This window comes from Scyliorhinus torazame, unplaced genomic scaffold (assembly GCF_047496885.1).
Source record: "Scyliorhinus torazame isolate Kashiwa2021f unplaced genomic scaffold, sScyTor2.1 scaffold_154, whole genome shotgun sequence".
Taxonomy (NCBI): domain Eukaryota; kingdom Metazoa; phylum Chordata; class Chondrichthyes; order Carcharhiniformes; family Scyliorhinidae; genus Scyliorhinus; species Scyliorhinus torazame.
Genome location: NW_027307881.1, coordinates 268,677 through 292,870, shown reverse-complemented (window position 1 = coordinate 292,870; position 24,194 = coordinate 268,677). Strand labels below are relative to the sequence as shown.

At 64.4% G+C, this 24,194-nt stretch overlaps 1 protein-coding gene across 1 annotated transcript in view; it reads left to right on the top strand.

Moving 5' to 3' along the window:
• The first annotated feature begins 3,432 nt into the window (after positions 1–3,432).
• Positions 3,433–24,194, top strand: part of LOC140405629 (uncharacterized) — a 70,997-nt gene continuing 50,235 nt past the window's right edge. Inside the window, exon 1 of the mRNA XM_072494169.1 lies at positions 3,433–3,664. Within this exon, the coding sequence (XP_072350270.1) occupies positions 3,533–3,664 (132 nt within the window). The 5' untranslated portion in view covers positions 3,433–3,532. The remainder of the gene's footprint in view (positions 3,665–24,194) is intronic.

Sequence of the window (24,194 nt, the reverse complement as noted above, 5' to 3'; positions counted from 1 at the left end):
CCCGGGCGGTTCACATTTCCTGTCTAACTCAGGCAGGGGGATCAATGCTGAGTGTGTGAACTGGAATCAATAGTGAAATACCTGCCCCGGGCGGTTCACATTTCCTGTCTAACTCAGGCAGGGGGATCAATGCTGAGTGTGTGAACTGGAATCAATAGTGAAATATCTGCCCCGTGCGGTTCACATTTCCTGTCTAACTCAGGCAGGGGGGTCAATGCTGAGTGTGTGAACTGGAATCAATAGTGAAATATCTGCCCCGGGCGGTTCACATTTCCTGTCTAACTCAGGCAGGGGGGTCAATGCTGAGTGTGTGAACTGGAATCAATAGTGAAATATCTACCCCGGGCGGTTCACATTTCCTGTCTAACTCAGGCAGGGGGATCAATGCTGAGTGTGTGAACTGGAATCAATAGTGAAATATCTGCCCCGGGCGGTTCACATTTCCTGTCTAACTCAGGCAGGGGGATCAATGCTGAGTGTGTGAACTGGAATCAATAGTGAAATACCTGCCCCGGGCGGTTCACATTTCCTGTCTAACTCAGGCAGGGGGGTCAATGCTGAGTGTGTGAACTGGAATCAATAGTGAAATATTGGATCCTCGCTGTCTTCAGGGGATGTCCCGGAGGACTGGAGAATAGCCAATGTTGTTCCTCTGTTTAAGAAGGGTGGCAGGGATAATCCCGGGAACTACAGGCCGGTGAGCCTTACTTCAGTGGTAGGGAAATTACTGGAGAGAATTCTTCGAGACAGGATCTACTCCCATTTGGAAGCAAATGGACGTATTAGTGAGAGGCAGCACGGTTTTGTGAAGGGGAGGTCGTGTCTCACTAACTTGATAGAGTTTTTCGAGGAGGTCACTAAGATGATTGATGCAGGTAGGGCAGTAGATGTTGTCTATATGGACTTCAGTAAGGCCTTTGACAAGGTCCCTCATGGTAGACTAGTACAAAAGGTGAAGTCACACGGGATCAGGGGTGAACTGGCAAGGTGGATACAGAACTGGCTAGGCCATAGAAGGCAGAGGGTAGCAATGGAGGGATGCTTTTCTAATTGGAGGGCTGTGACCAGTGGTGTTCCACAGGGATCAGTGCTGGGACCTTTGCTCTTTGTAGTATATATAAATGATTTGGAGGAAAATGTAACTGGTCTGATTAGTAAGTTTGCAGACGACACAAAGGTTGGTGGAATTGCGGATAGCGATGAGGACTGTCTGAGGATACAGCAGGATTTAGATTGTCTGGAGACTTGGGCGGAGAGATGGCAGATGGAGTTTAACCTGGACAAATGTGAGGTAATGCATTTTGGAAGGGCTAATGCAGGTAGGGAATATACGGTGAATGGTAGAACCCTCAAGAGTATTGAAAGTCAAAGAGATCTAGGAGTACAGGTCCACAGATCACTGAAAGGGGCTACACAGGTGGAGAAGGTAGTCAAGAAGGCATACGGCATGCTTGCCTTCATTGGCCGGGGCATTGAGTATAAGAATTGGCAAGTCATGTTGCAGCTGTATAGAACCTTAGTTAGGCCACACTTGGAGTATAGTGTTCAATTCTGGTCGCCACACTACCAGAAGGATGTGGAGGCTTTAGAGAGGGTGCAGAAGAGATTTACCAGAATGTTGCCTGGTATGGAGGGCATAAGCTATGAGGAGCGATTGAATAAACTCGGTTTGTTCTCACTGGAACGAAGGAGGTTGAGGGGCGACCTGATAGAGGTATACAAAATTATGAGGGGCATAGACAGAGTGGATAGTCAGAGGCTTTTCCCCAGGGTAGAGGGGTCAATTACTAGGGGGCATAGGTTTAAGGTGAGAGGGGCAAAGTTTAGAGTAGATGTACGAGGCAAGTTTTTTACGCAGAGGGTAGTGGGTGCCTGGAACTCACTACCGGAGGAGGTAGTGGAGGCAGGGACGATAGGGACATTTAAGGGGCATCTTGACAAATATATGAATAGGATGGGAATAGAAGGATACGGACCCAGGAAGTGTAGAAGATTGTAGTTTAGTCGGGCAGTATGGTCGGCACGGGCTTGGAGGGCCGAAGGGCCTGTTCCTGTGCTGTACATTTCTTTGTTCTTTGTTCTTTATCTGTCCCGGGCGGTTCACATTTCCTGTCTAACTCAGGCAGGGGGGTCAATGCTGAGTGTGTGAACTGGAATCAACAGTGAAATATCTGCCCCGGGCGGTTCACATTTCCTGTCTAACTCAGGCAGGGGGGTCAATGCTGAGTGTATGAACTGGAATCAATAATGAAATATCTGCCCCGGGCGGTTCACATTTCCTGTGTAACTCAGGCAGGGGGATCGATGCTGAGTGTGTGAACTGGAATCAATAGTGAAATATCTGCCCCGGGCGGTTCACATTTCCTGTCTAACTCAGGCAGGGGGGTCAATGCTGAGTGTGTGAACTGGAATCAATAGTGAAATATCTGCCCCGGGCGGTTCACATTTCCTGTCTAACTCAGGCAGGGTGATCAATGCTGAGTGTGTGAACTGGAATCAATAGTGAAATAACTGCCCCGGGCGGTTCACATTTCCTGTCTAACTCAGGCAGGGGGGTCAATGCTGAGTGTGTGAACTGGAATCAATAGTGAAATATCTACCCCGGGCGGTCCACATTTCCTGTCTAACTCAGGCAGGACGATCAATGCTGAGTGTGTGAACTGGAATCAATAGTGAAATATCTGCCCCGGGCGGTTCACATTTCCTGTCTAACTCAGGCAGGGGGGTCAATACTGAGTGTGTGAACTGGAATCAATAGTGAAATATCTGCCCCGGGCGGTTCACATTTCCTGTCTAACTCAGGCAGGGGGATCAATGCTGAGTGTGTGAACTGGAATCAATAGTGAAATATCTGCCCCGGGCGGTTCACATTTCCTGTCTAACTCAGGCAGGGGGGTCAATGCTGAGTGTGTGAACTGGAATCAATAGTGAAATATCTGCCCCGGGCAGTTCACATTTCCTGGCAACCGAGGAATACACAGAGAGAATAATAATAATCTTTATTATTATCACAAGCAGGTTTACACTAACACTGCAATGAGGTTACTGTGAAAGGCCCCTAGTCGCCACATTCCGGCGCCTGTTCGGGTCAAAGAGGGAGAATTCAGAATGTCCAATTCACCAACAGCACGTTTTTCGGGACTTGTGGGAGGAAACCGGAGCACCCGGAGGAAACCCACGCAGACACGGGGAGAACGTGCAGACTCCGCACAGACAGTGACCCAAGTCGGGAATCGAACCATGGACACTGGAGCAGTGAAGTAACAGTGCTAACCACTGTGATACCGTGCCGCAAGTAATTTCTAAATGGTTTCTAAATTCCAGGCTGTGGTCAAAACACCAAAAAACATTTCCATAGTTAATCAGCTGGGGCGTTTCTTCAACGTCTGATGTTCCCGTAGCTAAACTTTATTCAAAATCATCCACTAAAAACTGTATAAAAATCCCTGAGCTCTCTGCTCAAACTGCAGATCGAGCTGAAGGTGCTGAGGGTCATTCAGTGAATTCACCAGTGACCTGTACCGACACCAAGATGCTGAGAATCGTCTTAACCGTGTGTGTCCTCTTCTGGAACCAACTCGCTGCACAGGATGCGGTAGACAAGGTGATCGAACTCTGTGAACAAAATGACTGTCTTGGACCCGCTGTCATCATTGAGGAAAAGGTAAGTATAATTAGAACAATAATAATGTTTATTATTTGACAAGCAGGCTTACATTAACACTGCAATGAAGTTGCTGTGAAAATCCCCTGGTCGCCACATTCTGGCGCCTGTTCGGGTCACACAGGGAGAATTCAGAATGTCCAATTCACCTAACAGCACGTTTTTCGGGACTTGTGGGAGGAAACCGGAGCACCCGGAGGAAACCCACGCAGACACGGGGAGAACGTGCAGACTCCACACAGACAGTGACCCAATCCGGGAATCGAACCAGGGACACTGGAGCAGTGAAGTAACAGTGCTAACCACTGTGCTACCGTGCCACCCTTCAGAGTTTACTGCATTCTGTAACGTTCGTACCAGTGGAAATTATTTAATGCCTGTGTTTTTGGGTCGAGTCCCCTTGACTCTCTTTACTGTCAAACATCTGTCTGACTCAGGCAGGGAGGGTTGTCAATGCTGAGTGTGTGAACTGGAATAAACAGTGAAATATCTGCCCCGGGCGGTTCACATTTCCTGTCTAACTCAGGCAGGGGGGTCAATGCTGAGTGTGTGAACTGGAATAAACAGTGAAATATCTGCCCCGGGCGGTTCACATTTCCTGTCTAACTCAGGCAGGGGGATCGATGCTGAGTGTGTGAACTGGAATCAATAGTGAAATATCTGCCCCGGGCGGTCCACATTTCCTGTCTAACTCAGGCAGGGGGGTCAATGCTGAGTGTGTGAACTGGAATCAATAGTGAAATATCTGCCCCGGGCGGTTCACATTTCCTGTCTAACTCAGGCAGGGGGATCAATGCTGAGTGTGTGAACTGGAATCAATAGTGAAATATCTGCCCCGGGCGGTTCACATTTCCTGTCTAACTCAGGCAGGGGGGTCAATGCTGAGTGTGTGAACTGGAATCAATAGTGAAATATCTGCCCCGGGCGGTTCACATTTCCTGTCTAACTCAGGCAGGGGGGTCGATGCTGAGTGTGTGAACTGGAATCAATAGTGAAATATCTGCCCCGGGCGGTTCACATTTCCTGTCTAACTCAGGCAGGGGGGTCGATGCTGAGTGTGTGAACTGGAATCAATAGTGAAATATCTGCCCCGGGCGGTTCACATTTCCTGTCTAACTCAGGCAGGGGGGTCAATGCTGAGTGTGTGAACGGGAATCAATAGTGAAATATCTGCCCCGGGCGGTTCACATTTCCTGTCTAACTCAGGCAGGGGGGTCAATGCTGAGTGTGTGAACTGGAATCAATAGTGAAATATCTGCCCCGGGCGGTTCACATTTCCTGTCTCACTCAGGCAGGGGGGGTCAATGCTGAGTGTGTGAACTGGAATCAATAGTGAAATATCTGCCCCGGGCGGTTCACATTTCCTGTCTAACTCAGGCAGGGGGATCAATGCTGAGTGTGTGAACTGGAATCAATAGTGAAATATCTGCCCCGGGCGGTTCACATTTCCTGTCTAACTCAGGCAGGGGGATCAATGCTGAGTGTGTGAACTGGAATCAATAGTGAAATATCTGCCCCGGGCGGTTCACATTTCCTGTCTAACTCAGGCAGGGGGGTCAATGCTGAGTGTGTGAACTGGAATAAACAGTGAAATATCTGCCCCGGGCGGTTCACATTTCCTGTCTAACTCAGGCAGGGGGATCGATGCTGAGTGTGTGAACTGGAATCAATAGTGAAATATCTGCCCCGGGCGGTCCACATTTCCTGTCTAACTCAGGCAGGGGGGTCAATGCTGAGTGTGTGAACTGGAATCAATAGTGAAATATCTGCCCCGGGCGGTTCACATTTCCTGTCTAACTCAGGCAGGGGGATCAATGCTGAGTGTGTGAACTGGAATCAATAGTGAAATATCTGCCCCGGGCGGTTCACATTTCCTGTCTAACTCAGGCAGGGGGGTCAATGCTGAGTGTGTGAACTGGAATCAATAGTGAAATATCTGCCCCGGGCGGTTCACATTTCCTGTCTAACTCAGGCAGGGGGGTCGATGCTGAGTGTGTGAACTGGAATCAATAGTGAAATATCTGCCCCGGGCGGTTCACATTTCCTGTCTAACTCAGGCAGGGGGGTCGATGCTGAGTGTGTGAACTGGAATCAATAGTGAAATATCTGCCCCGGGCGGTTCACATTTCCTGTCTAACTCAGGCAGGGGGGTCAATGCTGAGTGTGTGAACGGGAATCAATAGTGAAATATCTGCCCCGGGCGGTTCACATTTCCTGTCTAACTCAGGCAGGGGGGTCAATGCTGAGTGTGTGAACTGGAATCAATAGTGAAATATCTGCCCCGGGCGGTTCACATTTCCTGTCTCACTCAGGCAGGGGGGGTCAATGCTGAGTGTGTGAACTGGAATCAATAGTGAAATATCTGCCCCGGGCGGTTCACATTTCCTGTCTAACTCAGGCAGGGGGATCAATGCTGAGTGTGTGAACTGGAATCAATAGTGAAATATCTGCCCCGGGCGGTTCACATTTCCTGTCTAACTCAGGCAGGGGGGTCAATGCTGAGTGTGTGAACTGGAATCAATAGTGAAATATCTGCCCCGACAGTGACTCCTGTGATAGGGAGACCATCCACACCCACACCGACCCCTCCCCCAGCCACACCCACACCGACCCCTCCCCATACACACCGACCCCTCCCCCATCCACACCGACCCCTCCCCCAGCCACACCCACACCGACCCCTCCCCCATAAACACCGACCCCTCCCCCATCCACACCGACCCCTCCCCCATACACACCGACCCCTCCCCCATCCACACCGACCCCTCCCCCAGCCACACCCACACCGACCCCTCCCCCATACACACCGACCCCTCCCCCATACACACCGACCCCTCCCCCACCCACACCGACCCCTCCCCCATCCACACCCACACCGACCCCTCCCCCATCCACACCCACACCGACCCCTCCCCCACCCACACCGACCCCTCCCCCATCCACATCGACCCCTCCCCCATCCACAGCGACCCCTCCCCCACCCAGACTCAATCCGACCCCTCCCCCAACCAAACCGAGCCCTCCCCATCCACACCGACCCCTCCCCCAGCCACACCCACACCGACCCCTCCCCCACCCACACCGACCCCTCCCCATCCACACCGACCCCTCCCCCATCCACACCGACCCCTCCCCCACCCACACCGACCCCTCCCCCATCCACACCGACCCCTCCCCCATCCACACCGACCCCTCCCCCACCCACATTGACCCCTCCCCCATCCACACCGACCCCTCCCCCATCCACACCGACCCCTCCCCCATCCACACCGACCCCTCCCCCACCCACATTGACCCCTCCCCCATACACACCGACCCCTCCCCCATACACACCGACCCCTCCCCCACCCACACCGACCCCTCCCCCATCCACACCCACACCGACCCCTCCCCCATCCACACCCACACCGACCCCTCCCCCACCCACACCGACCCCTCCCCCATCCACATCGACCCCTCCCCCATCCACAGCGACCCCTCCCCCACCCAGACTCAATCCGACCCCTCCCCCAACCAAACCGAGCCCTCCCCATCCACACCGACCCCTCCCCCAGCCACACCCACACCGACCCCTCCCCCACCCACACCGACCCCTCCCCATCCACACCGACCCCTCCCCCATCCACACCGACCCCTCCCCCACCCACACCGACCCCTCCCCCATCCACACCGACCCCTCCCCCATCCACACCGACCCCTCCCCCACCCACATTGACCCCTCCCCCATCCACACCGACCCCTCCCCCATCCACCCCCACCGACCCCTCCCCCATCCACCCCCACCGACCCCTCCCCCAACCACACCGACCCCTCCCCCATCCACACCGACCCCTCACCCACCCACACCGACCCCTCCCCCATCCACACCGACCCCTCCCCCATCCACACCGACCCCTCCCCCACCCACATTGACCCCTCCCCCATCCACACCGACCCCTCCCCCATCCACACCCACACCGACCCCTCCCCCATCCACACCCACACCGACCCCTCCCCCATCCACACCGACCCCTCCCCCATCCACACCCACACCGACCCCGCCCCCATCCACACCCACACCGACCCCTCCCCATCCACACCCACACCGACCCCTCCCCATCCACACCCACACCGACCCCTCCCGCACCAACACACACACCGACCCCTCCCCCACCCACACCGACCCCTCCCCCATCCACACCGACCCCTCACCCACCCACACCGACCCCTCCCCCATCCACACCGACCCCTCCCCCATCCACACCGACCCCTCCCCCACCCACATTGACCCCTCCCCCATCCACACCGACCCCTCCCCCATCCACCCCCACCGACCCCTCCCCCATCCACTCCCACACCGACCCCGCCCCCATCCACACCCACACCGACCCCACCCCCATCCACACCCACACCAACCCCTCCCCCTTCCACACCCCCACCGACCCCTCCCCCATCCACACCCACACCGACCCCGCCCCCATCCACACCCACACCGACCCCTCCCCATCCACACCGAGCCCTCCCCCATCCACACCCACACCGACCCCTCCCCCATCCACACCGACCCCTCCCCCACCCACACCCGCACCGACCCCTCCCCCATCCACACCCACACCGACCCCTCCCCCATCCACACCCACACTGACCCCTCCCCCATCCACACCGACCCCTCACCATCCACACCCACACCGACCCCTCCCCCATCCACACCGACCCCTCCCCCATCCACACCCACACCGACCCCTCCCCCATCCACACCCACACCGACCCCTCCCCCATCCACACCGACCCCTCCCCCATCCACACCCACACCGACCCCTCCCCCATCCACACCCACACCGACCCCTCCCCCATCCACACCCACACTGACCCCTCCCCCATCCACACCGACCCCTCACCATCCACACCCACACCGACCCCTCCCCCATCCACACCGACCCCTCCCCCATCCACACCCACACCGACCCCTCCCCCATCCACACCCACACCGACCCCTCCCCCATCCACACCGACCCCTCCCCCATCCACACCCACACCGACCCCTCCCCCATCCACACCCACACCGACCCCTCCCCCATCCACACCGACCCCTCCCCCATCCACACCCACACTGACCCCTCCCCCATCCACACCCACACCGACCCCTCCCCCATCCACACCCACACCGACCCCTCCCCATCCACACCGACCCCTCCCCCACCCACACCGACCCCTCCCCCATCCACACCGACCCCTCCCCCATCCACAGCGACCCCTCCCCCACCCAGACTCAATCCGACCCCTCCCCCATCCACACCGACCCCTCCCCCACCCACAGCGACCCCTCCCCCACCCACACCGACCCCTCCCCCATCCACACCGACCCCTCCCCATCCACACCCACACCGACCCCTCCCCCATCCACACCGACCCCTCACCCAACCAAACCGACCCCTCCCCATCCACACCCACACCGACCCCTCCCCCATCCACACCGACCCCTCCCCCATCCACACCGACCCCTCCCCATCCACACCCACACCGACCCCTCCCCCATCCACACCGACCCCTCCCCCATCCACACCCACACCGACCCCTCCCCCATCCACACCGACCCCTCCCCCATCCACACCCACACCGACCCCTCCCCCATCCACACCCACACCGACCCCTCCCCCACCCACACCCACACCGACCCCTGCCCATCCACACCGACCCCTCCCCCATCCACACCGACCCCTCCCCATCCACACCCACACCGACCCCTCCCCCATCCACACCGTCCCCTCCCCCACCCACACCGACCCCTCCCCCACCCACACCGACCCCTCCCCATCCACACCGACCCCTCCCCCATCCACACCGACCCCTCCCCCACCCACACCGACCCCTCCCCCAACCACACCGACCCCTCCCCCATCCACACCGACCCCTCACCCACCCACACCAACCCCTCCCCCATCCACACCGACCCCTCCCCCATCCACACCGACCCCTCCCCCACCCACATTGACCCCTCCCCCATCCACACCGACCCCTCCCCCATCCACACCGACCCCTCCCCCACCCATACCGACCCCTCCCCCATCCACACCGACCCCTCCCCCATCCACACCCACACCGACCCCTCCCCCATCCACACCCACACCGACCCCTCCCCCATCCACACCGACCCCTCCCCCATCCACACCGACCCCTCCCCCACCCACACCGACCCCTCCCCCACCCATACCGACCCCTCCCCCATCCACACCGACCCCTCCCCCATCCACACCCACACCGACCCCTCCCCCATCCACACCCACACCGACCCCTCCCCCATCCACACCGACCCCTCCCCCATCCACACCCACACTGACCCCTCCCCCATCCACACCCACACCGACCCCTCCCCCATCCACACCGACCCCTCCCCCACCCACACTGACCCCTCCCCCATCCACACCAACCCCTCCCCATCCACACCCACACCGACCCCTCCCCCATCCACACCGACCCCTCCCCCACCCACACTGACCCCTCCCACACCCACACTCAATCCGACCCCTCCCCCATCCACACCCACACCGACCCCTCCCCATCCAGACCCACACCAACCCCTCCCCCATCCACACCCACACCGACCCCTCCCCCACCCACACCTCCCCCTCCCCACCCACATCGACCCCTCCCCTTCCACACCCACACCGACCCCTCCCCATCCACACCGACCCCTTCCCCACCCACACCGACCCCTCCCCCATCCACATCCACAACGACCCCTCCCCATCCACACCCACACCGACCCCTCCCCATCCACACCCACACCGACCCCTCCCCATCCACACCCACACCGACCCCTCCCCCATCCACAGCGACCCCTCCCACACCCACACTCAATCCGACCCCTCCCCCATCCACACCCACACCGACCCCTCCCCATCCAGACCCACACCAACCCCTCCCCCATCCACACCCACACCGACCCCTCCCCCACCCACACCTCCCCCTCCCCACCCACATCGACCCCTCCCCTTCCACACCCACACCGACCCCTCCCCATCCACACCGACCCCTTCCCCACCCACACCGACCCCTCCCCCATCCACATCCACAACGACCCCTCCCCATCCACACCCACACCGACCCCTCCCCATCCACACCCACACCGACCCCTCCCCATCCACACCCACACCGACCCCTTCCCCACCCACACCGACCCCTCCCCATCCACACCCACAACGACCCCTCCCCCATCCACACCCACACCGACCCCTCCCCCACCCACACCGACCCCCCCCCCATCCACACCGACCCCTCCCCCATCCACAGCGACCCCTCCCCCACCCAGACTCAATCCGACCCCTCCCCCATCCACACCGACCCCTCCCCACCCACAGCGACCCCTCCCCCACCCACACCGACCGCACCCCCTTCCACACCGACACTTCCCCCATCCACACCGAGCCCTCACCCATTCACACCCACACCGACCCATCCCCCATCCACACCCACACCGACCCCTCCCCATCCACACCCACACCGACCCCTCCCCCACCCACACCCACACCGACCCCTCCCCCACCAACACCCACACCGACCCCTCCCCCATCCACACCGACCCCTCCCCATCCACACCCACACCGACCCCTCCCCCACCCACACCGACCCCTCCCCCATCCACACCGACCCCTCCCCCACCCACACCGACCCCTCCCCCACCCACACCCACACCGACCCCTCCCCCACCCACACCCACACCGACCCCTCCCCCGTCCACACCGACCCCTCCCCATCCACACCCACACCGACCCCTCCCCCATCCACACCGACCCCTCCCCCACCCACACCGACCCCTCCCCCACCCACACCGACCCCTCCCCCACCCACACCGACCCCTCCCCAATCCACACCAACCCCTCCCCCATCCACACCGACCCCTCCCCCACCCACACCGACCCCTCCCCCATCCACACCCACACCGACCCCATCCACACCGACCCCTCCCCCACCCACACAGACCCCTCCCCCATCCACACCGACCCCTCCCCCATCCACCCCCACCGACCCCACCCCATCCACACCCACACCGACCCCTTCCCCACCCACACCGACCCCTCATCATCCACATCCACACCGACCCCTCCCCCATCCACACCGACCCCTCCCCCATCCACACCGACCCCTCCCCCATCCACACCGACCCCTCCCCCATCCACACCGACCCCTCCCCCACCCACACCGACCCCTCCCCCATCCACACCGACCCCTCCCCCATCCACACCCACACCGACCCCTCCCCCATCCACACCCACACCGACCCCTCCCCATCCACACAGACCCCTCCCCCATCCACACCCACACCGACCCCTCCCCATCCACACCCACACCGACCCCTCCCCCATCCACACCGACCCCTCCCCCATCCACATCGACCCCTCCCCCATCCACACCCACACCGACCCCTCCCCCATCCACACCGACCCCTCCCCATCCACACCCATACCGACCCCACACCCACCCACACCCACACCGACCCCTCCCCCATCCACACCGACCCCTCCCCCACCCACACCTCCCCCTCCCCACCAACATCGACCCCTCCCCCATCCACACCCACACCGACCCCTCCCCCATCCACACCAACCCCTCCCCCACCCACACTGACCCCTCCCCATCCACAGCCACACCTCCCCCTCCCCCATCCGCTCCCACACCGACCCCTCCCCATCCACACCGACCCCTCCCCATCCACACCCACACCGACCCCTCCCCCATTCACACTGACCCCTCCCCCTTCCACACGCACACCGACCCCTCCCCACCCACACTGACCCCACCCCCATCCACACCGACCCCTCCCCCATCCACACTGACCCCTCCCCCTTCCACACCCACACCGACCCCTCCCCCATCCACACCGACCCCTCCCCCATCCACACCCACACCGACCCCTCCCCCATCCACATCGACCCCTCCCCCATCCACACCCACACCGACCCCTCCCCCATCCACACCCACACCGACCCCTCCCCATCCACACCCACACTGACCCCTCCCCCTTCCACACGCACACCGACCCCTCCCCACCCACACTGACCCCTCCCCCATCCACAACGACCCCTCCCCATCCACACCCACACCGACCCCTCCCCCATCCACATCGACCACTCCCCCATCCACACCCACACTGACCCCTCCCCCATCCACACCGACCCCGCCCCGATCCACACCCACACCGACACCTCCCCCATCCACACCCACACCGACCCCTCCCCCACCCACACCCACACCGACCCCTCCCCCACCCACACCGACACCGACCCCTCCCCACCCACACTGACCCCTCCCCCATCCACAACGACCCCTCCCCATCCACACCCACACCGACCCCTCCCACCTTCCACATCGACCACTCCCCCATCCACACCCACACCGACACCTCCCCCATCCACACCCACACCGACCCCTCCCCCACCCACTCCCACACCGACCCCTCCCCCACCCACACCCACACCGACGCCTCCCCCATCCACATCGACCACTCCCCCATCCACACCCACACCGACACCTCCCCCATCCACACCCACACCGACCCCTCCCCCATCCACATCCACACCGACCCCTCCCCCATCCACACACACACCGACCCCTCCCCCACCCACACCGACCCCTCCCCCATCCACAGCCACACCGACCCCTCACCATCCACACCCACACCGACCCCTCCCCCATCCACACCGACCCCTCCCCCATCCACACCGACCCCTCCCCCATCCACACCGACCCCTCCCCACCTTCACCGACCCCTCCCCCATCCGCTCCCACACCGACCCCTCACCCATCCACACCCACACCGACCCCTCCCCCATCCACACCGTCCCCTCCCCCATCCGCTCCCACACCGACCCCTCACCCATCCACACCCACACCGACCCCTCCCCATCCACACCAACCCCTCCCCCACCCACACCGACCCCTCCCCCATCCACACCGACCCCTCCCCATCCACACCCTCACCGACCCCTCCCCCATCCACACTGACCCCTCCCCCTTCCACACGCACACCGACCCCTCCCCACCCACACTGACCCCACCCCCATCCACACCGACCCCTCCCCCATCCACACTGACCCCTCCCCCTTCCACACCCACACCGACCCCGCCCCCATCCACACCGACCCCTCCCCCATCCACACCCACACCGATCCCTCCCCCATCCACACTGACCCCTCCCCCTTCCACACCCACACCGACCCCTCCCCCATCCACACCGACCCCTCCCCCATCCACACCCACACCGACCCCTCCCCCATCCACACCCACACTGACCCCTCCCCCATCCACACCCACACCGACCCCTCCCCATCCACACCCACACCGACCCCTCCCCATCCACACCCACACCGACCCCTCCCCATCCACACCAACACCGACCCCTCCCCCATCCACATCGACCCCTCCCCCATCCACACCCACACCGACCCCTCCCCCATCCACACCCACACCGACCCCTCCCCCATCCACACCGACCCTCCCCCATCCACACCCACACCCACCCACACCCACACCGACCCCTCCCCCATCCACACCGACCCCTCCCCCATCCACACGACCCCTCCCCCATCCACACCCACACCGACCCCTCCCCTATCCGCTCCCACACCGACCCCTCCCCATCCACACCGACCCCTCCCCCATCCACACCAACACTGACCCCTCCCCCACCCACACCCACACCGACCGCTCCTCCACCCACACCACCCCCTCCCCACCCACACCGACCCCTCCCCCATCCACACCCACACCGACCCCTCCCCCATCCGCTCCCACACTGACCCCTCCCCATCCACACCCACACCAACCCCTCCCCATCCACACCCACACCGACCCCTCCCCCATCCACACCCACACCGACCCCTCCCCCATCCGCTCCCGCACCGACCCCTCCCCATCCACACCCACACCAACCCCTCCCCATCCACAATCACACCGACCCCTCCCCCATCCACACCCACACCAACCCCTCCCCCATCCACACCCACACCGACCCCTCCCCCATCCACACCCACACCGACCCCTCCCCCATCCACACCGACCCCTCCCCCATCCACACCGACCCCTCCCCCATCCACACCCACACCGACACCTCCCCCATCCACACCCACACCGACCCCACACCCACCCACACCGGCCCCTCCCGCACCAACACACACACCGACCCCTCCCCCACCCACACCTCCCCCTACCCACCCACATCGACCCCTCCCCCATCCACACCCACACCGACCCCTCCCCCACCCACACAGACCCCTCCCCACCAACACTGACCCGTCCCCCATCCAAAACGACCCCTCCCCCATCCACACCCACACCAACCCCTCCCCCACCCACACCGACCCCTCCCCCACCCACACCGACCCCTCCCCCATCCACATCGACCACATCCACACCCACATCAACCCCTCCCCCACCCACACCGACCCCTCCCCCACCAACACACACATCGACCCCTCCCCCACCCACCCTCACACTGACCCCTCTGCCACCCACACGCACACCTCCCCCTCCCCACCCCCATCCACAGCCACACTGACCCCACCCCATCCACACCGACCCCTCCCCCATCCACACCCACCCCCACCCCACCCCCATCCACACCCACACCGACCCCTCCCCATCCACACCGACCCCTCCCCCATCCACACCGACCCCTCCCCCATCCACACCAACACTGACCCCTTCCCCATCCACACCCAAACCGACCCCTCCCCCATCCACACCCACACCGACCCCTCCCCATCCAGACCGACCCCTCCCCCACCACACCGACCCCTCCCCATCTACACCCACACCTACTGCTCCCCCATCCACACCCACACCGACCCCTCCCCCAACCACACCCACACCGCCCCCTCCCCCACCCACACCGACCCCTCCCCCTTCCACACCGACCCTCCCCCACCCTCACCGACCCATCCCCCACCCACACAGACCCCTCCCCCATCCACAACGACCCCTCCCCATCCACACCCACACCGACCCCTCCCCACCCACACTGAACCCTCCCCCATCCACAACGACCCCTCCCCATCCACACCCACACCGACCCCTCCCCCATCCACATCGACCCCTCCCCCATCCACACTGACCCCTCCCCCATCCACACCCACACCGACCCCTCCCCATCCACACCCACACCGACCCCTCCCCATCCACACCCACACCGACCCCTCCCCATCCACACCAACACCGACCCCTCCCCCATCCACATCGACCCCTCCCCCATCCACACCCACACCGACCCCTCCCCCATCCACACCCACACCGACCCCTCCCCCATCCACACCGACCCTCCCCCATCCACACCCACACCCACCCACACCCACACCGACCCCTCCCCCATCCACACCGACCCCTCCCCCATCCACACGACCCCTCCCCCATCCACACCCACACCGACCCCTCCCCTATCCGCTCCCACACCGACCCCTCCCCATCCACACCGACCCCTCCCCCATCCACACCAACACTGACCCCTCCCCCACCCACACCCACACCGACCGCTCCTCCACCCACACCACCCCCTCCCCACCCACACCGACCCCTCCCCCATCCACACCCACACCGACCCCTCCCCCATCCGCTCCCGCACCGACCCCTCCCCATCCACACCCACACCAACCCCTCCCCATCCACAATCACACCGACCCCTCCCCCATCCACACCCACACCAACCCCTCCCCCATCCACACCCACACCGACCCCTCCCCCATCCACACCCACACCGACCCCTCCCCCATCCACACCGACCCCTCCCCCATCCACACCGACCCCTCCCCCATCCACACCCACACCGACACCTCCCCCATCCACACCCACACCGACCCCACACCCACCCACACCGGCCCCTCCCGCACCAACACACACACCGACCCCTCCCCCACCCACACCTCCCCCTACCCACCCACATCGACCCCTCCCCCATCCACACCCACACCGACCCCTCCCCCACCCACACAGACCCCTCCCCACCAACACTGACCCGTCCCCCATCCAAAACGACCCCTCCCCCATCCACACCCACACCAACCCCTCCCCCACCCACACCGACCCCTCCCCCACCCACACCGACCCCTCCCCCATCCACATCGACCACATCCACACCCACATCAACCCCTCCCCCACCCACACCGACCCCTCCCCCACCAACACACACATCGACCCCTCCCCCACCCACCCTCACACTGACCCCTCTGCCACCCACACGCACACCTCCCCCTCCCCACCCCCATCCACAGCCACACTGACCCCACCCCATCCACACCGACCCCTCCCCCATCCACACCCACCCCCACCCCACCCCCATCCACACCCACACCGACCCCTCCCCATCCACACCGACCCCTCCCCCATCCACACCGACCCCTCCCCCATCCACACCAACACTGACCCCTTCCCCATCCACACCCAAACCGACCCCTCCCCCATCCACACCCACACCGACCCCTCCCCATCCAGACCGACCCCTCCCCCACCACACCGACCCCTCCCCATCTACACCCACACCTACTGCTCCCCCATCCACACCCACACCGACCCCTCCCCCAACCACACCCACACCGCCCCCTCCCCCACCCACACCGACCCCTCCCCCTTCCACACCGACCCTCCCCCACCCTCACCGACCCATCCCCCACCCACACAGACCCCTCCCCCATCCACAACGACCCCTCCCCATCCACACCCACACCGACCCCTCCCCACCCACACTGAACCCTCCCCCATCCACAACGACCCCTCCCCATCCACACCCACACCGACCCCTCCCCCATCCACATCGACCCCTCCCCCATCCACACCGACCCCTCCCCCAACCACACCCACACCGGCCCCTCCCCCATCCACACCAACCCCTCCCCCACCCACACTGACCCCTCCCCATCCACACCCACACCGACCCCTCCCCCATCCACATCCACACCGACCCCTCCCCATCCACACCCACACCGGCCCCTCCCGCACCAACACACACACCGACCCCTCCCCCACCCACACCTCCCCCTCCCCACCCACATCGACCCCTCCCCATCCACACACACACCGACCCCTCCCCCACCAACACCACCCCACCCCCATCCACAGCCACACCTCCCCCTCCCCCATCCACTCCCACACCGACCCCTCCCCATCCACACCGACCCCTCCCCATTCACACCCACACCGACCCCTCCCCCATTCACACTGACCCCTCCCCCTTCCACACGCACACCGACCCCTCCCCACCCACACTGACCCCACCCCCATCCACACCGACCCCTCCCCCATCCACACTGACCCCTCCCCCTTCCACACCCACACCGACCCCTCCCCCATCCACACCGACCCCTCCCCCATCCACACCCACACCGACCCCTCCCCATCCACACCCACACCGACCCGTCCCCCATCCATATCGACCCCTCCCCCATCCACACCCACACCGACCCCTCCCCCATCCACACCGACCCCTCCCCATCCACACCCACACCGACCCCACACCCACCCACACCCACACCGACCCCTCCCCCATCCACACCGACCCCTCCCCCATCCACACGACCCCTGCCCCATCCACACCCACACCGACCCCTCCCCTATCCGCTCCCACACCGACCCCTCCCCATCCACACCGACCCCTCCCCCATCCACATCGACCCCTCCCCCATCCACACCAACACTGACCCCTCCCCCACCCACACCCACACCTCCCCCTCCCCGATCCACACCTCCCCCATCCACACCCAAACCGACCCCTCCCCCACCCACACCGACCCCTCCCCATCCACACTGACCCCTCCCCCAACCACACCGACCCCACACCCACCCACACCGGCCCCTCCCGCACCACCACACACACCGACCCCTCCCCCACCCACACCCCCCCCTCCCCACCAACATCGACCCCTCCCCCATCCACACCCACACCGACCCCTCCCCCATCCACACCGACCCCTCCCCCACACCCATCCACACCGATCCCACCCCCATCCACACCCTCACCGACCCCTCCCCCATCCACACCCACACCGACCCCTCCCCCATCCACACCGACCCCTCCCCACCCACACCCACACCGACCCCTCCCCCATCCACACCGTCCCCTCCCCCATCCACACGACCCCTCCCCCATCCACACCCACACCGACCCCTCCCCTATCCGCTCCCACACCGACCCCTCCCCATCCACACCGACCCCTCCCCCATCCTCACCGACCCCTCCCCCATCCACACCCACACCAACCCCTCCCCCATCCACACCGACCCCTCCCCCATCCACACCCACACCGACCCCTCCCCCATCCACACCCACACCGACCACTCCCCCATCCACACCCACACCGACCCCTCCCCCATCCACACCCACACCAACCCCTCCCCATCCACACCGATCCCTCACCCATCCACAACGACCCCTCCCCCATCCACACCCAAACCGACCCCTCCCCCACCCACACCGACCCCTCCCCATCCACACCGACCCCTCCCCCATCCACACCCACACCTACCCCTCCCCCATCCACACCCACACTGAACCCTCCCCCATCCACACCCACACCGAACACTCCCCATCCACACCGACCCCTCCCCATCCACACCCACACCGACCCCTCCCCATCCACACCGACCCCTCCCCCATCCACACCGACCCCTCCCCCATCCACACCGACCCCTCCCCCATCCACACCGACCCCTCCCCCATCCACACCCACACTGACCCCTCCCCCACCCATACCCACACCGACCCCTCCCCATCCACACCCACACCGACCCCTCCCCCATCCACACCCACACTGACCCCTCCCCCATCCACACCGACCCCTCCCCCATCCACACCCACACCGACCCCTCCCCATCCACACCCAAACCGACCCCTCCCCCACCCACACCGACCCCTCCCCCATCCACACCGATCCCTCCCCTAACCACACCCACACCGACCCCTCCCCCATCCACACCAACCCCTCCCCCACCAACACTGACCCCTCCCCCATCCACAACGACCCCTCCCCATCCACACCCACACCGACCCCTCCCCCATCCACATCGACCCCTCCCCCATCCATACCGACCCCTCCCCCATCCACATCCACACCGACCCCTCTCCCATCCACACCCACACCGGCCCCTCCCGCACCAACACACACACCGACCCCTCCCCCACCCACACCTCCCCCTCCCCACCCACATCGACCCCTCCCCCATCCACACCCACACCGACCCCTCCCCATCCACACCAACCCCTCCCCCATCCACACCCACACCGACCCCTCCCCAATCCACACCGACCCCTCCCCCACCCACACCCACACCGACCCCTCCCCCACCCACACCCACACCTCCCCACCCACACCGAGCCCTCCCCCATCCACACCCACACCGACCCCTCCCCCATCCACACCCACACCGACCCCTCCCCCATCCACACCCACACCGACCCCTCCCCCATCCACACCGACCCCTCCCCCATCCACACCCACACCGACCCCTCCCCCATCCAAACTGACCCCTCCCCCATCCACACCCACACCGACCCCTCCCCATCCACACCCACACTGACCCCTCCCCCATCCACACCCACACCGACCCCTCCCCATCCACACCGTCCCCTCCCCCATCCACACCCACACCGACCCCTCCCCCATCCACTCCCACACCGACCCCTCCCCCATCCACACCGACCCCTCCCCCATCCACACCGACCCCTCCCCCATCCACACCCACACCGACCCCTCCCCCATCCACACCGACCCCTCCCCATCCACACACACACCGACCCCTCCCCCATCCACACCGACCCCTCCCCATCCACACCCACACCGACCCCTCCCCCATCCACACCCACACCGACCCCTCCCCATCCACACCCACCCCTCCCCATCCACACCGACCCCTCCCCCATCCACAACGACCCCTCCCCATCCACACCGACACCGACCCCATCCACACCGACCCCGCCCCCATCCACACCCACACCGACCCCTCCCCCATCCACACCGACCCCTCCCCCATCCACACCCACACCGACCCCTCCCCCATCCACACCGACCCCTCCCCATCCACACCCACCCCTCCCCATCCACACCGACCCCTCCCCCATCCACAACGACCCCTCCCCATCCACACCGACCCCGCCCCCATCCACACCCACACCGACCCCTCCCCATCCACACCGACCCCTCCCCATCCACACCCACACCGACCCCTCCCCCATCCACACCGACCCCTCCCCATCCACACCGACACCGACCCCATCCACACCGACCCCTCCCCCATCCACACTCACACCGACCCCTCCCCCATCCACACCGACCCCTCCCCATCCACACCGACCCCTCCCCATCCACACCGACACCGACCCCATCCACACCGACCCCTCCCCCATCCACACCCACACCGACCCCTCCCCATCCACAACCACACCGACCCCTCCCCATCCACACACACACCGACCCCTCCCCCACCCACACAGACCCCTCCCCCATCCACTCCCACACCGACCCCTCCCCCATCCACACCGACCCCTCCCCCATCCACACCCACACCGACCCCTCCCCATCCACACCCACACCGACACCTCCCCCATCCACACCCACACGGACCCCTCCCCCATCCACACCCACACCGACCCCTCCACCATTCACACCCACACCGACCCCTCCCCCATCCACTCCCACACCGACCCCTCCCCCATCCACACCCACACCGACCCCTTCCCCATCCACACCCACACCGACCCCTCCCCCACCCACACAGGCCCCTCCCCCATCCACACCCACACCGACCCCTCCCCCATCCACACCCACACCGACCCCTCCCCCATCCACACCCACACCGAACCCTCCCCCATCCACATCGACCTCTCCCCCATCCACACCCACACCGACCCCTCCCCCATCCACACCCACACCGAACCCTCCCCCATCCACATCGACCTCTCCCCCTTCCACACCCACACCGACCCCTCCCCCATCCACACCCGCACCCACCCCTCCCCCATCCACACCTCCCCTCCCCACCCCCATCCACAGCCACACTGACCCCTCCACCACCCACACCGACCCCACACCCACCCACACCGGCCCCTCCCCCACCAACACCCACACCGACCCCACCCGCACCAAACACCCACACCGACCCCTCCCCCATCCACACCGACCCCTCCCCCATCCACACGACCCCTCCCCATCCACACCCACACCGACCCCTCCCCATCCACACCCACACCGACCCCTCCCCCATCCACACAGACCCCTCCCCCTTCCACACACACACCGACCCCTACCCACTCACAATGACCCCTCCCCCATCCACAATGACCCCTCCCCATCCACACCCACACCGACCCCTCCCCACCCACAATGACCCCTCCCCCATCCACAACGACCCCTCCCCATCCACACTCACACCGACCCCTCCCCCATCCACATCGACCACTCCCACATCCACACCGACCCCTCCCCCATCCACACCCACACCGACACCTCACCCATCCACACCCACACCGACCCCTCCCCCATCCACACCGACCCCTCCCCCATCCACACCCACACCGACCCCTCCCCCATCCACACCGACCCCTCCCCCACCCACACCCGCACCGACCCCTCCCCCATCCACACTGACCCCTCCCCCATCCACACCGACCCCTCCCCACCCACAATGACCCCTCCCCCATCCACACCGACCCCTCCCCCATCCACACCCGCACGCACCCCTCCCCATCCACACCCACACCGACCCCTCCCCCATCCACACCGACCCCTCCCCCAGCCACACTCACACCGACCCCTCCCCCATCCACACCCACACCGACACCTCCCCCATCCACACCCACACCGACCCCTCCCCCATCCACATCCACACCGACCCCTCCCCATCCACAGCCACACTGACCCCACCCCCATCCACACCGACCCCTCCCCCATCCACACCCACACCGACCCCTCCCCCATCCACACCCACACCGACCCCTCCCCATCCACACCCACACCGACCCCTCCCCCATCCACATCGACCCCTCCCCCATCCACACCGACCCCTCCCCCATCCAGAACCACACCGACCCCTCCCCCATCCACACCCACACCGACCCCTCCCCCATCCACACCCACACCGACCCCTCCCCCATCCACACCGACCCCTCCCCATCCACACCCACACCGACCCCTCCCCATCCACACCCACACCGACCCCTCCCCCATCCACACCGACCCCTCCCCCATCCACACGATCCCTCCCCCATCCACACCCACACCGACCCCTCCCCTATCCGCTCCCACACCGACCCCTCCCCATCCACACCGACCTCTCTCCCATCCACACCGACCCCTCCCCCATCCACACCAACACTGACCCCTCCCCCACCCACACCACCCCCTCCCCACCCACACCGACCCCTCCCCCATCCGCCCCCGCACCGACCCCTCCCCATCCACACCGACCCCTCCCCCATCCACAGCCACACCGACCCCTCCCCCATCCACACCCACACTGAACCCTCCCCCACCCACACCTAACCCTCCCCATCCACACCGACCCCTCCCCCATCCACACCCACACCGACCCCTCCCCATCCACACCGACCCCTCCCCCATCCACACCCACACCGACCCCTCCCCCATCCACACCGACCCCTCCCCCATCCACACCCACACTGACCCCTCCCCCACCCATACCCACACCGACCCCTCCCCATCCACACCCACACCGACCCCTCCCCCATTCACACCCACACTGACCCCTCCCCCATCCAGACCGACCCCTCCCCCATCCACACCCACACCGACCCCTCCCCCATCCACACCCAAACCGACCCCTCCCCCACCCACACCGACCCCTCCCCCATCCACACCGACCCCTCCCCCATCCACACCGACCCCTCCCCCAACCATACCCACACCGACCCCTCCCCCATCCACACCAACCCCTCCCCCACCCACACTGACCCCTCCCCATCCACACCCACACCGACCCCTCCCCCATCCACATCCACACCGACCCCTCCCCATCCACACCCACACCGGCCCCTCCCCCATCCACACTGACCCCTTCCCCATCCACACCCACACCGACCCCTCCCGCACCAACACACACACCGACCCCTCCCCCACCCACACCTCCCCCTCCCCACCCACATCGACCCCTCCCCATCCACACACACACCGACCCCTCCCCCACCAACACCGACCCCACCCCCATCCACAGCCACACCTCCCCCTCCCCCATCCGCTCCCACACCGACCCCTCCCCATCCACACCGACCCCTCCCCATCCACACCCACACCGACCCCTCCCCCATTCACACTGACCCCTCCCCCTTCCACACGCACACCGACCCCTCCCCACCCACACTGACCCCACCCCCATCCACACCGACCCCTCCCCCATCCACACTGACCCCTCCCCCTTCCACACCCACACCGACCCCTCCCCCATCCACACCGACCCCTCCCCCATCCACACCCACACCGACCCCTCCCCATCCACACCCACACCGACCCCTCCCCCATCCACATCGACCCCTCCCCCATCCACACCCACACCGACCCCT